The following is a 12,556-nucleotide window of genomic DNA, read 5'->3' as shown; positions in this document are numbered from 1 at the left end:
ATTCAGCCTTTTAACAGATCTTTCCATGTCCATTTTCTTGTTTTTTTTTTTTTTTTTTTTGAAGCTATTTACTGAAATAGACTCTAAATTTACTAAAGCCTGAAATCCCACTGCTCGTCTTAGTTCAAGAGCTAAGACTTGAAGCAGTGGAAGGGAATAATTCACTTCTGTTGCCTCAGTAACAGGCTCTCTATAATCAGGGTTGGTTTGATTATGGTCTAGGATTAATATCCCCGGGGTTGTGCTGGCCTTGATATATAAATATATAAACAGCAAAATTTACTAGAAGATTCATTCATCAATGCTTTTATGAGGCTAGAAGTTCAGTTTAAAAGGCAAATCAGGCTTGACTCAGTGGCTCACACGTAATCCCAACACTTTGGGAGGCTGAGGCGGGCAGATCACCTGAGGTCAGGAGTTCAAGACCAGCCTGGCCAACATGGCGAAACCCCATCTCTACTAAAAATAGAAAAATTAGCCGGGTGTGGTGGCAGTTGCCTGTAATCCCAGCTGCTAGGGAGGCTGAGGCAGGAGAATCGCTTGAACCTGGGAGGAGGAGGTTGCAGTTGAACCACGATTGTGCCACTGCACTCCACCTTGGGTGACGAGCAAGACAGTGTCTAAAAAAAAAAAAAAAAAAAAAGAGTGCCTGTGCAGGAAGCCTACCTTTTTGCTAAAATTATAATCTGTGTTTTGGGTGTCTCTGTAAACTGTCTTGGTATTGTCTAGTTACTTTGTTGTTCTGATTGCAACGTTCTGTGATTGGATTAGCTGCAAAAGGTATAGCAAGCCTCTGAGCACCATCATCTTGCTATCATTTTATACCTTCTTTCTTGAAGTCCTTTTTATCCAAAACGCCCCCTACCCTTCTGCTATTAGTTCAGTCCTACGATATAGCAATACCACTAAGTATGAACTTGAAGCTCACTTTATTTTATGCTCCTCTTTGATTATCACAGCTCTTAAGGAACCACTTCGAGACAGAAAGAAATGGTAAAAAATTAAAAAATCAAAATTAAACCAAATATAAAACACAATGAAGATGCATATGTCAATGAGCTTGTCTACTTTGTTGACCAGCTTCGCTTCACATGTACCCTAGCCAGAGACCTCTGCCAAGTTCTTGGCACTCACTCCATCTAAGAATAGGCTGTCACATACGCTGCACCAGATATTCCAAACTACAGCAACCTGATGTGCTAAAATGCCCCACCAAGTATAAAGAGTTACATATGAAAATATTGCAGTATAAGAACATTTGACCACAGAAAACTAATTAACACAAACATTTCCCAAATGTAGAAATGATTAGTCTTTTTCAATAGAGAAGTTATTTTAGAACCGAATCAACTATTTTATGCTGTTTCTTATAAATAGGCAGCTGTGTTGAGTTTTTGATACTAGTTCTTCTACAAGTGGACTTTTTGTAGCGTAATCAGAGAAAACAAAAGAGGAAATAAATGTTCATTTGGACATAACTATAAGAAGAATTGCAATTTCTAAGAATGGAGAGGAAGTCTCTCTATTGTATCTTTTGACGACTCTTCATTCTTAAAAGTTGTAATTCCTCTTAATGATGTCAAGAACATTCTCTGCCATAGAAAATTACCTTGTCTTTTGTTTTATTCTGATGCTTAGGCCTCCCATAACAGTGATGCATGCTCTGTTGGGAGAAGGAAGCTTAGGCTGTAAATTTAAGCATTTTAATCAGTAAAGGTTTGCTCTGGGGAAACACATTTGTTTCAGTGAATGCTATTCACTGACAAAAAAAGTAGGTATTTTCATAGCTGTCAAAGATATCTGGTTGATGACTGAAAAGCTATTTTGGTTTGTGGAATTTTTTTTTTTTTTTTTTTTTAATGAAACCTACAGGAATTTACAGGAATAAGATTAGGTTCCAAACTGAAATTGAGAGTGATTAAAATCTTCAGATTGCCCTGGATTTTCACACATTGGCAGTAAACTCATTTACAGATTAACTTCTTGTACTCTTGGGGTTACTCTCTCCCCATTCTGGTTATAATGGCTTGCCTCCAGTGTGGACAAGGTAGAAGATGGGTAGATGCCTGTGGAAATCAGAATACAGTAATTTGCATCAGATTTACTGTGTCCTTTTATCCTGGTTGGCAGGAATACATGGTTTACAGGAAGCATACCTACATGAGGCTTGATGGCTCATCCAAGATCTCGGAGAGGCGAGACATGGTTGCTGATTTTCAGAACAGGTAATGTTCATGGGAATTACAAAAATTATCTTTTTAATTTCCCTCTAGTGCTTGAAATGGTAAGTTGTTTTTTTTTTTTAAATGCCAGGACATCTGAGATTGTTAAGGAATCAAGATGTAATTCCTGCCATTTTAAGAAGTTACTAAATCTGCTTATCATAATTCAGATCTATGTGTCTGGGAGAGAAAAAGAGAATATACCTGATAGTTTGTATGTTTGAAGTATGCTTTCTTATGACACCAGTGCCTATTTCTTTGGATAATAAAAGAAATCATTTCTAAGTATGAACCAAGATCCTCCTCAATGGATAATAGGTATGTAGAAAAAAATCCACCAGCCTGTATTCCTCATTGCTTACAGTAGCCATTTCTTTTTTTTTTTTTTTTTTTTTTTTTTTTGTGAGACAGTCTCTCCCTGTCACCCAGGCTGGAGTGCAGTGGCATGATCTCGGCTCAGTGCAGCCTCCGTCTCCCCGGTTCAAACAATTCTTGTGCCTCGGCCTCCCAAGTAGCTGGGATTACAGACATGCGCCACCACATCCAGCTAATTTTTGTATTTTTAGTAGGGACGGGATTTCACCATGTTGGCCAGACTGGTCTTTGAAATCCTGGGCTCAAGTGATCCACCCACTTCCACCTCCCAAAGTGCTAGGATTATAGGGATGAACCAGTGATCCCGGCCACTAACAGTAGCAATTTCTGAGTATTGACTTAAAGTTATTAGTTTGTTTCTGTGTTTCATTTTGTATAAGAAAAAGTACCTTTTATTTTCCTGCTTTCCTTTTAACATAGTAGCAGTACAGTGCCGTATGACAAATTGCAATACTGTACAGTCTACTCAGCTGGCAGCTCTCAGCCACAGTACCTCTCCCACCTGCTAATGAGCCTATGAAATTTCAATTACTGCCTGCTGAATGCTGATGGTTTACAGAGCCATAATTATCCTGAGTGCAGCTTCTCATTGTAATAGGTAGAGTCTGGTTACTGCTTTCTCCAAGGAGAAAGCCAGGCTCCACTAGTGACGGGTCTGTTGAACTTCGTCTTCAGTTTTCCTCCTTAGACCTGGAGAGCCAAGGAATAAAGCAGATCTTAATGTCAGTAAATCAGAACAGCTTTGACTTTGGCTTTTAATTGCATGGCCTCTTAATATTTCACTTCTGAATTCTTATGAAGAAAATTAAGCACATAGCCATTTTATTTAGATTACAATTTTTAATTCCATTCAGTTCTAAAGCATAGTTTAATTCAGACATAAAATAATTTGGCATAAAACACATCCACAATTCAACATAGAATGTCCTCTGTTTAAAGAATTTTTCCTAAGTTAAAACTACACACCAGAATTCCAGGTGCCTGTTTGACCAACAATAAGGAGAAGATCTGCTTCAAACCCGTTTCCATTTGTTACCCTGGTGCAGCTGTGTGGATAGCCTAACCTAGCTTCTCACCTAGCGGAAGCTACCAGTAGATTCTAAAACCAATTATTTGAAACATAAGCATTGTGCCTCCTTATTCCACCACATTGTTTTGGCAAAAAGAGGAAAAAAAATTACTGGGTGATCTTCATCTTTTCTTAATTCTGAAATCAGTGATACATATTTTATCATGTCATGTCCTTACCTACTCCAGCCTCAGAGCTGCAACTTGACAAGAATCTTATGTGCGAGCTATAGACTGTATGTTTCCTCAGAGTGCCTGTATTTTCTCCAGTCATGCCAGTATATCTGTGATGTGGGCATACTGGTATGGGGTGGCATGCTTTGTGAATTATGAGAAAAGCCATTAAGTAATAGGTATTTCACCTGATACTGTTTTTGTTTATTTTCCACTAGTATATTTGATACTGTACATTTAAGGATCTTTTTAACAGTAATGTTTTGTTTTTCTTCAGTAACAGTTGGGGACTTTATAGATTATAATGAAATGCCTATTGAGAAAAATTTGAAAAATATTTAAAGATGAAAATAAAGTCCAGGCACAGTGGCTCACGCCTGTAATCCCAGCACTTTGGGAGGCCGAGGTGGGCGGGTCATCTGAGGTCAAGAGTTCGAGACCAGCCCAGCCAACATGGTGAAACCCCGTCTCTACTAAAAATACAAAAATTAGCCGGGCGTGGTGGTGGGCGCCTGTAATCCCAGCTACTCGGGAGGCTGAGGCAGGAGAATCACTTGAATTCGGGAGTTGGAGGTTAGAGTGAGCAGAGATCCACCACTCCACTCCAGCCTGGGTGACAGAGCGAGACTCCGTCTCAAAAAAAAAAAAAAAAAAGAAAAGAAAAATCACCCACAATCCCACTACTTTTAACATTTTGGTATATCCTCTAGTCTTTAATGTATGTATAGGGTTATATTTATACTGTTATATTATAGGTGGGATTTTGTATCCTGATTTCTTCTACTTAATATTCTGTCATAACCATTTTCATATATCATTAAAAAGCCTTTGCCAACAACTTTTGTTTTTGTTTTTTCTGAGACAGAGTCTCGCTCTGTCACCCAGGCTGGAGTGCAGTGGCCTGATCTTGGCTCACTGCAACCTCCACCTCCCGGGTTCAAGCGATTCTCCTGCCTCAGCCTCCCGAGTAGCTGGGACTACAGGCGCCTGCCACCACGCCTGGCTAATTTTTTGTATTTTTAGTAGAGACAAGGTTTCACTATGTTAGCCAGGATGGTCTCAATCTCCTGACCTCATGATCCACCCGCCTCGGCCTCCCAGAATGCTGGGATTACAGGCGTGAGCCACCGCATCCAGCCTTGCCGACATTTTTAATGATCACTATTCTGTTAACACTGGGTATATATACCACTTTTCTACTATTGAATAGAAATATCTACTAGAAATGTTGAGTGAATATTTTTGTGTATAAAGCTTTGTCACTATTTTAGATTACTGTCTTAGCATAGATTCAAACATGGGAAATTACTGAGTGAAAGGATAAGAACATTTAAGACTATGTATATTTCTTTGTAGAAAATTCTGCTAATATAGACCCCAACCAGAGCTGTAGTATGTTGACTTCTAGTGATTTGGGCTTCTGAATTTTAGAGCCGCAGTCGTTCTCCTGGCTTACCCAATTATTAGAAAACTGGGCTGTGAGACCCAGGGCTCAGTATATTTTGCAGTACCTTTGTGGTGGAAAAAAATCAGGAGGTGTATAATTTATTACCTCTGAAATATCTTACTTAACTTGGGAAGCAGAATTACTTGGGCAGTCCCAGTAGTAGTGCACAATGATTTTGAAAAGTTTAGCTCTAAAAGAGTGGCATTTTCACCATTAAATTTTACTTGGCTCTACTTAGTAAAAATGTAATTTTTCACAGATTTTATTAGGAAATCTTGCTTGAGCCTTCAGACTCTACAACTTAGAATTACTTAGGTAACAGTGAATGTTATTTAGAGTCAACATTTGGGTAACCATCATTTTAACACCCTCTGTCTAATATTAGGCAAAATGGAAAAAGAGACTAAAGTCTCCTTCTGATCCCTGCCTACATTACAAACTGGTTGCTTAGAGTTGGGATTATGGCAAAGAAGTAATCTATTTCTCATGCGTAGAATCTGGACTATGCATATGCTGACCCCTCCAAAGGGCGGAAAATGCTCAACTTATAAATTTGAGTGACTGCAATCGCCTGATATAGAGAAAAAGACAGGTGTTTTTGGACACAAGCACTCCTTGCCAAATATTTTAATTACTGTTAATGAAGGACATCAAAAGAAAAAATTGCAGTTTCAACTGGAAAGCCCTGTGGTCAAAGGTCAGCCAGAGTAAACAACAACGCCTATAAAAAGCCATTTACATTCCCTTCATACAAGATTTATTTATGAAGGATCCTTCCAGGAAAAAGTCTGACTGAGACTAAAGACTGTTTGGCCAGGATGTCCTGACGGGGCAGCATTCAGGGCATGTGACCAGTGCGTGATCCTGGAAGCCATTCACAAGATCTTTGCTCTGTGGTGCTTTGGCCTTTGCTTCCCTTCCTCCTAACCCATGACCTTTACCAAATGGATCCTCTCCCCATTATCTGACCACTCAGTGTGACTCTTTGGAAAACATGAGGAAAAAGTGACTGTAGCATGGATTTTTTCTTTGTGAGCGTTGTAGAGATTCACAGTTGTCTTTCATTGTGGTTGTTTTTCAGTCATTCAACAAGCCTTTACTGCAGTCAGCTGTGTGCCTAGCACTATTTGGGTATGTTGGTGCAAAGTCACCTCAGTGGGTTATTAAAGAAGAGTGAGAGCGAGACCTACACATGTCTTTGCTGTGTGGTTTTATAGGCCCCTTTGCAGACCAGCCAGACGCCTAGTCTTTAAGGTCTGTTCTAAGAGACCCTGAGTTGAGATGCCTTTTCAGCCTCCTAGAGAGGGCACCCAGACCACCATGTTGCCTTCTGGGATTTTGTTTTCTCCTGTTTAGTCAGAGCCCCTAAAACGTTAATTCACATTATCAATACTGTTATAGCGTTATTCAGTAGAAAGGAACTTCTTAGTAGTTTGATTTAGATACTTTTGTTTTTTACAGCAGTATAGTCCATGGTAGGAACTAATTTCTTTGATTATAAGAACCCAAGGTGTCTGCAATTCTTATTTTTTATTACAATATGATAAAATTACATTGAATTCATCTACCTCATCATCACAAGGCATCTTTTCAATACATAATTGATATCCAAAAGAAACCATTGTATTTCTAAGTTTTTCTACTAATTTATTTTTACCTACATTTCTTTCACTAGTGTTCTTCTGTATATAGTCCCTATTTGTAAGTGATTACATCTGAACTAATCTCTGGCTGTACAGACTATGGAAATTACCCATCTTTTTCTTTCTCTTTTCTTTTCTTTCTTTCTTTCTTTTTTTTTTTTTTTTTTTTTTTTTTTTTTTGAGACAGGGTGTCACTCTGTCACCCAGGCTCTGGAGTGCAGTAGAACACAGTAGAGCAATTAGAACTCACTGCATCCTTGACCTCCCAGGCTCTAGTGACTCTCCTATCTCAGCCTCCCAAGTAGCTGAGACTACAGGCTCGTACCACCACACCCAGCTAATTTTTGGATTTTTGTAGAGACAAGGTTTTGCCCTGTTGCCAAGGCTGGTCTTGAACTCCTGACCTCAAGTGATCTACCCACCTCAGCCTCTCAAAGTGTTGGAATTACAGGCATGAGCCACCGCACCTGGCCAGAAATTTCTTATCTTTTTGCTTCTAATACTTTATTTTGTTGTACTTCTCAAATGCCTTGTCTTTTCCCACCAGTCCCCCATACTCCCACCCTGTACCCATTCCCTGACGCCTACCCCATGCTCATATTTTGGGTCTCCTCAAGAATTAACAAAAAAAAGTCCTAGCCATTGGATGACTCCATCAACTCTCACGCAGGTATCAGAGAGGAGCCTTTGATTCCTTGCCTTTGTACCCACCAAAGCAGGAGAGGAAGATGTATGGAGCAAGAGCAGTCTTCTCAGTGCGGAAGTGGGAAGGATTACTTATCCTTTTTAAGAGATGGGATCTCACTTTGTTGCTTAGGCTGGAGTGCATTGGTATGATATATAGCTCACTGTATCCTTGGACTCGGGCTCAAATGATCCTCCTGCCTCAGCCTCCCAGGTAGCTGGGTCTACAGGTGTGTGCCACCATGCCTGGCTAATTTTTTTTTAAAAATTTTATGTAGATGCAGGGTCTTTTTGTATTGCCCAAGCTGATCTCGAACTCCTAGGCTCAAGTGATCCTCACACCTCAGCCTTCCAGAGATTAATACGGCCCTAAAAAGCTCCATCAGTTTTTATTTGAAGCCTTATTGTGGTTAAATACTCTTCTTTGGGCCTGTGAGATACCCTGCCTCCTTCCATTTACATCATCCCATATCTGTGGGAAAATGTGTTTAAAAACTGGCAGATGCCCTTCAACTTTTTGGTTTACACTACACAATTTAATCATAAAGATGGCGTTTTATGAATTAAATAAATACAATTACGAAATATTAACCGTTGTGATAAAATTTAAGGATAAGCTAGTAGAACTTGCATGGGAGCACAAAGCATTTGGAATCACTAACTGAGAGACCGCCACCCGTGGTCTGTTATCCATGCCTCTGTAGGAAAGTTGTGTTTAATTCAATGTAAATAATGGGCAGATTTGTACAGGACATACCTACCTTAGTGATTAACCAGGATGTTTATTTCAAAATAGTTCTTTCACCGATACTTATGTTTGACATTGATAGGTCATCAGTTAGTCACTTCAGCAGTATTCATAGCATCTTCATTTTATAGTCCAGGAAACAGACTGTCAGCAGTCAAGTGACTTTACCAAGGAAGAATAGCCTGAAGGGATGAGAGCATCCTGATGTCAGTATGTTTGTTTCTGGTGTTTTTTGTTTTTTGTTTTCCTTACTGGAATCCACAAAATAAAATTAATTTTACACTGTGATTTTAGTACCTTTATTCTATATTTGAAACTTCACAAAACATTACTTACCTTTATGACCTGTAATGCATTAGAATATTTTCTAATCTCTTTTTTCTTTCTTTAATTAATTTCTTAATGCCATCTAAAGCACCAAACTGAGCCCTTATTTGTGTGTGTGTGTGTGTGTGTGTGTGTGTGTGTGTGTATGTAGATAAATCTTAGAGTCAAAAGCCTGTTCTGCTGGGCACAGTGGCTCACGCCTGGAATCCCAGCACTTTGGGAGGCTGAGGCACGTGCATCACCTGAGGTAGGAGACCAGCCTGGTCAACATGGTGAAATCCCATCTCTACTAAAAATACAAAAATTAGCCAGGCATGGTGGCGGGCACCTGTAATCCCGTAATCCCAGCTACTCGGGAGGCTGAGGCAGGAGAATTGCTTGAACCAAGGAGGTGGAGGTCGCAGTGAGCCGAGATCGTGCCACTGCACTCCAGCCTGAGTGACAGAGCTAGACTCCATCTCCCAAAAAAAAAAACAAAACTTGTCCTTTGTGATCTGGTATGGGCTTGTTCCCAGAAGACATTCCGTAAATATTTGTTGCTCGAGTGAGTGACAGTGGTACCTATTGGTTTATTTGTAATTCAGTGTTTCTTTGAAAGAACATAGGAAGTAGAAGGAAACTGAGAAAACCATATTTAATCATTTGTATGTAAGGGGTGTGTTGACGTTCATCCAAAAGTATTTAATTCCAGCCTGTCTTCATGGACTGATCCTAAATTCAAGTTAGCACATAAAAGTCACAGCCTGGGTCTTAGTTATTTGAGTCATTTTTCTGGGACTCAACTTTCTTCATCTTAAAATGAATGCTTTGGGGCCCCGCACGGTGGCTCGCGTCTATAATCCCAGCACTTTGGGAGGCTGAGGCGGGCGGATCACGAGGTCAGGAGTTCAAGACCAGCCTGGCCAATATGGTGAAACCCCGTCTCTACTAAAAATATTAAAAATTAGGCAGGTGTGGTGGCGAGCGCCTATAGTCCCAGCTACTTGGGAGGCTGAGGCAGGAGAATTGCTTGAACCCAGGAGGCAGAGGTTGCAGTGAGCTGAGATCGCGCCTTTACACTCCAGCCTGGGCGACAGAACGAGACTACATCAAAAAAAAAAAAAAAAAAAAGAGTGTTTTGGAATAATAACATTAGTCCCCAGACTATTATAAGTCATGATTCTTAGAGAAAACCAGGAAGCTAGGAATGGTTTGATTTAAAAATATGACAGTGAGAGAGGTCTGTACATCTATGGTAACATTTTTCTGTTATATTTGCTACATGTTTATACTTGTGTTGCCTATCAGTCATTTATTAGTGGGCAGCAAAAGTTTATCTGCAAATTGGAAGATGACCTCCATGTTTGGTTGTAACAACAGAGCAACATTGTATAATGCTTTACAGAAATACAATCAGGCCTAGGTAACCACCAAAACTCTTTTTAGTCCTAGGCTTTATGTTCTGTATTCAGAGATCTCTCTCTATTGATACATGCCATTTTTTCTTTTCAGTTTTTCCTTTAACATATCTCTCCCTTTTCTGCAGGAATGACATCTTTGTGTTCCTGTTAAGCACACGAGCTGGAGGACTGGGTATCAATCTCACTGCTGCAGACACAGTAAGTAATGAGAGCACAATCAACTGGATATGCAGGTTTTCTACTATGAAACCTACTATGCAGGTTTTTCTACTATGGCATTGTTTGTTTTACCCTTTGCTTTTGTGTCACAAACTTGCAAACTTTTTATTTCTTTGCCTCTTGTGTTAAAAGACTCTAGTTGCTCTTTGACTGGAACTAGAGTATTTTAGCTTTCCTTACGGACTTTACTATTCATTTTCTTTGAACAAGTTTTTTTGTTTTTGTTTTTTGAGATGGGGCCTCACTCTGTCGCCCAGGCTGGAGTGCAGTGGCATGATCATGGGTCACTGTAGCTTCAACCTCCCCAGTCTCAGGTGATCCTCCCACCTCACCCTCCCAAGTAGCTGGGACTATAGGCATGCGCCACCATGCCCAGCTAATTTTTGTATTTTTTGTAGAGATGGGGTTTTGCCATGTTGCCCAGGCTGGTCTTGAACTCTGAGGCCCAAGTGATCCACCTGCCTCAGCCTCCCAAAGTACTGGGATTACAGGTGTGAGCCACTGCGCCTCGCCTGAATAAGTGTCTTACACATTCATTCGACAAATATTTCACTAATGCCTACTATGTGTCTGATACTGTTCGAGACATTTAGGGTACATCAGGGAAAACAGACTGGAAAAACAATCAGTCCATCCAGATTTGTTTTAGGAGCTATAATTGAACACATCAGAAAGGATTGTTTTGTTACTCTTATGCATTATTCCATTAATGGAAAAACCCATTTTTTGTATCCTGAACTTCAAAAGGTGGTTGGAGAGCAATGAAAAGGGTAATTTCAAAAATAAAGTAGAAAAGATATTCCAACAAATTATCCACTCTTTCCTACCCAGTCTTCTTGCAGGAATGCTTCAGTGTTTGAAAGGGTGAAGAAAAGAGGATTCCTGGCTGGGCGTGGTGGCTCACGCCTGTAATCCCAGCACTTTGGGAGGCCAAGGCAGGTGGATCACCAGGTCAGAAGATCAAGATCATCCTGGCCAACATGGTGAAACCACGTCTCTACCAAAAAAAAAAAAAAAAAAAATAGCCGGGCGTCGTGACACATGCCTGTAGTCCCAGCTACTCGGGAGGTGAGGCAGGAGAGTCGCTTGAACCCGGGAGGCAGAGGCTGCAGTGAGCCAAGATCATGCCACTGCACTCCACTCTGGGCGACAGAGTGAGACTGTCTCGAAAAGAGGATTCTTTTTGAATCTCAAAATTATTGCTAAGATTCAAATATATTTAATAAGAATTTTAGTAACTTTGAGATTTAAAAATACGTAAATGGGAAATTATTTTATAAAAGGCATGACTCTAAAAATGGCACTTAATGTAACTATCGTGGTGCCTCTCTGACATATAGAACATCAAAATCCCCACAACTGTGAGGAGAAAGCAAACTCATGAGGGTAGTGGAGAAATGAGGTGCAAGAGTGTAGAGGCTTGAATAGATTCACAGCAGCAGGGGGAATATCTCTCTCTCTCTCTCACTAATCTGATACTACACATTCTGTAATAGCAACTATAGGATGCACCTTCCTTGGCATCTAAACTTTCAGTTAACCAGGTACGGCAAGACGTCAGCGCCTGAGGGCCACTGGAGGCATTGCTGGGTAGCTGTACATCATCAGCATCTGTCATACTATGGGAGGGCTGTCAGTGTGGCATGTGTTGTTCCTGTGGGTTCTCTGATGTGGTGGCTCACTTGAGCCATATCACATAGTTTCTACCATATCAGATAGTAGAAACTTGCCTTTCTCCTTGTTAGCTCTTGGTTCCCTGCTCTCTGTATCTTTTAAGAATTTCAGCATAGTCATACTCTCAATGTGAGTACAAGATGCATCACTTTGTCCCAGCTGCTCTTTTGGACTCCACTCTCAGTTCCCGGCTTCATACCTGTTGATCCAAATCCATTCTTTGCTATGCTGGTACTCTGTTAGTTTCTCTCTGCCCTTTATTAATCATGCCACTCCTTTGATTAAAACTCTTCAGGGATTCTTCATCAATTATAAAATAAAGTATAAGGCTCTTCATTTGTGTCCTTTATCTACCTTTACAGCCTAATTATCAGACCACTTTCCCTTCCAAATTTTATATTCCAGAAATAATGATTGACTTCTAGTTCCCTGAACACACCATGCCATATCACACTGTTGGATAAACTGTTCCCTCAGCCTAAGTCATCCTCCCATGAGTCTCCTCTTCCACCTGGTGAACTTCTGTTTGTTCTTTAAAACACCATTCAGGTGTCAATATTCCTTTCCCAGCCCCT

At 40.3% G+C, this 12,556-nt stretch overlaps 1 protein-coding gene across 1 annotated transcript in view; it reads left to right on the top strand.

Annotated features, from left to right (window-relative positions):
- The window catches only part of INO80 (INO80 complex ATPase subunit), a 143,348-nt gene that overhangs the window by 114,392 nt on the left and 16,400 nt on the right, over positions 1-12,556 (top strand). Inside the window, exons 28-29 of the mRNA XM_003826605.6 lie at positions 2,131-2,225; positions 10,214-10,286. Coding sequence (XP_003826653.4) covers positions 2,131-2,225; positions 10,214-10,286 — 168 coding nt within the window. The remainder of the gene's footprint in view (positions 1-2,130; positions 2,226-10,213; positions 10,287-12,556) is intronic.

The sequence above is a fragment of the Pan paniscus genome, chromosome 16, assembly GCF_029289425.2.
Source record: "Pan paniscus chromosome 16, NHGRI_mPanPan1-v2.0_pri, whole genome shotgun sequence".
Lineage (NCBI taxonomy): Eukaryota > Metazoa > Chordata > Mammalia > Primates > Hominidae > Pan > Pan paniscus.
Note: the sequence above shows the minus strand (reverse complement) of the source record. Positions and strands in the feature narration are given on the sequence as shown.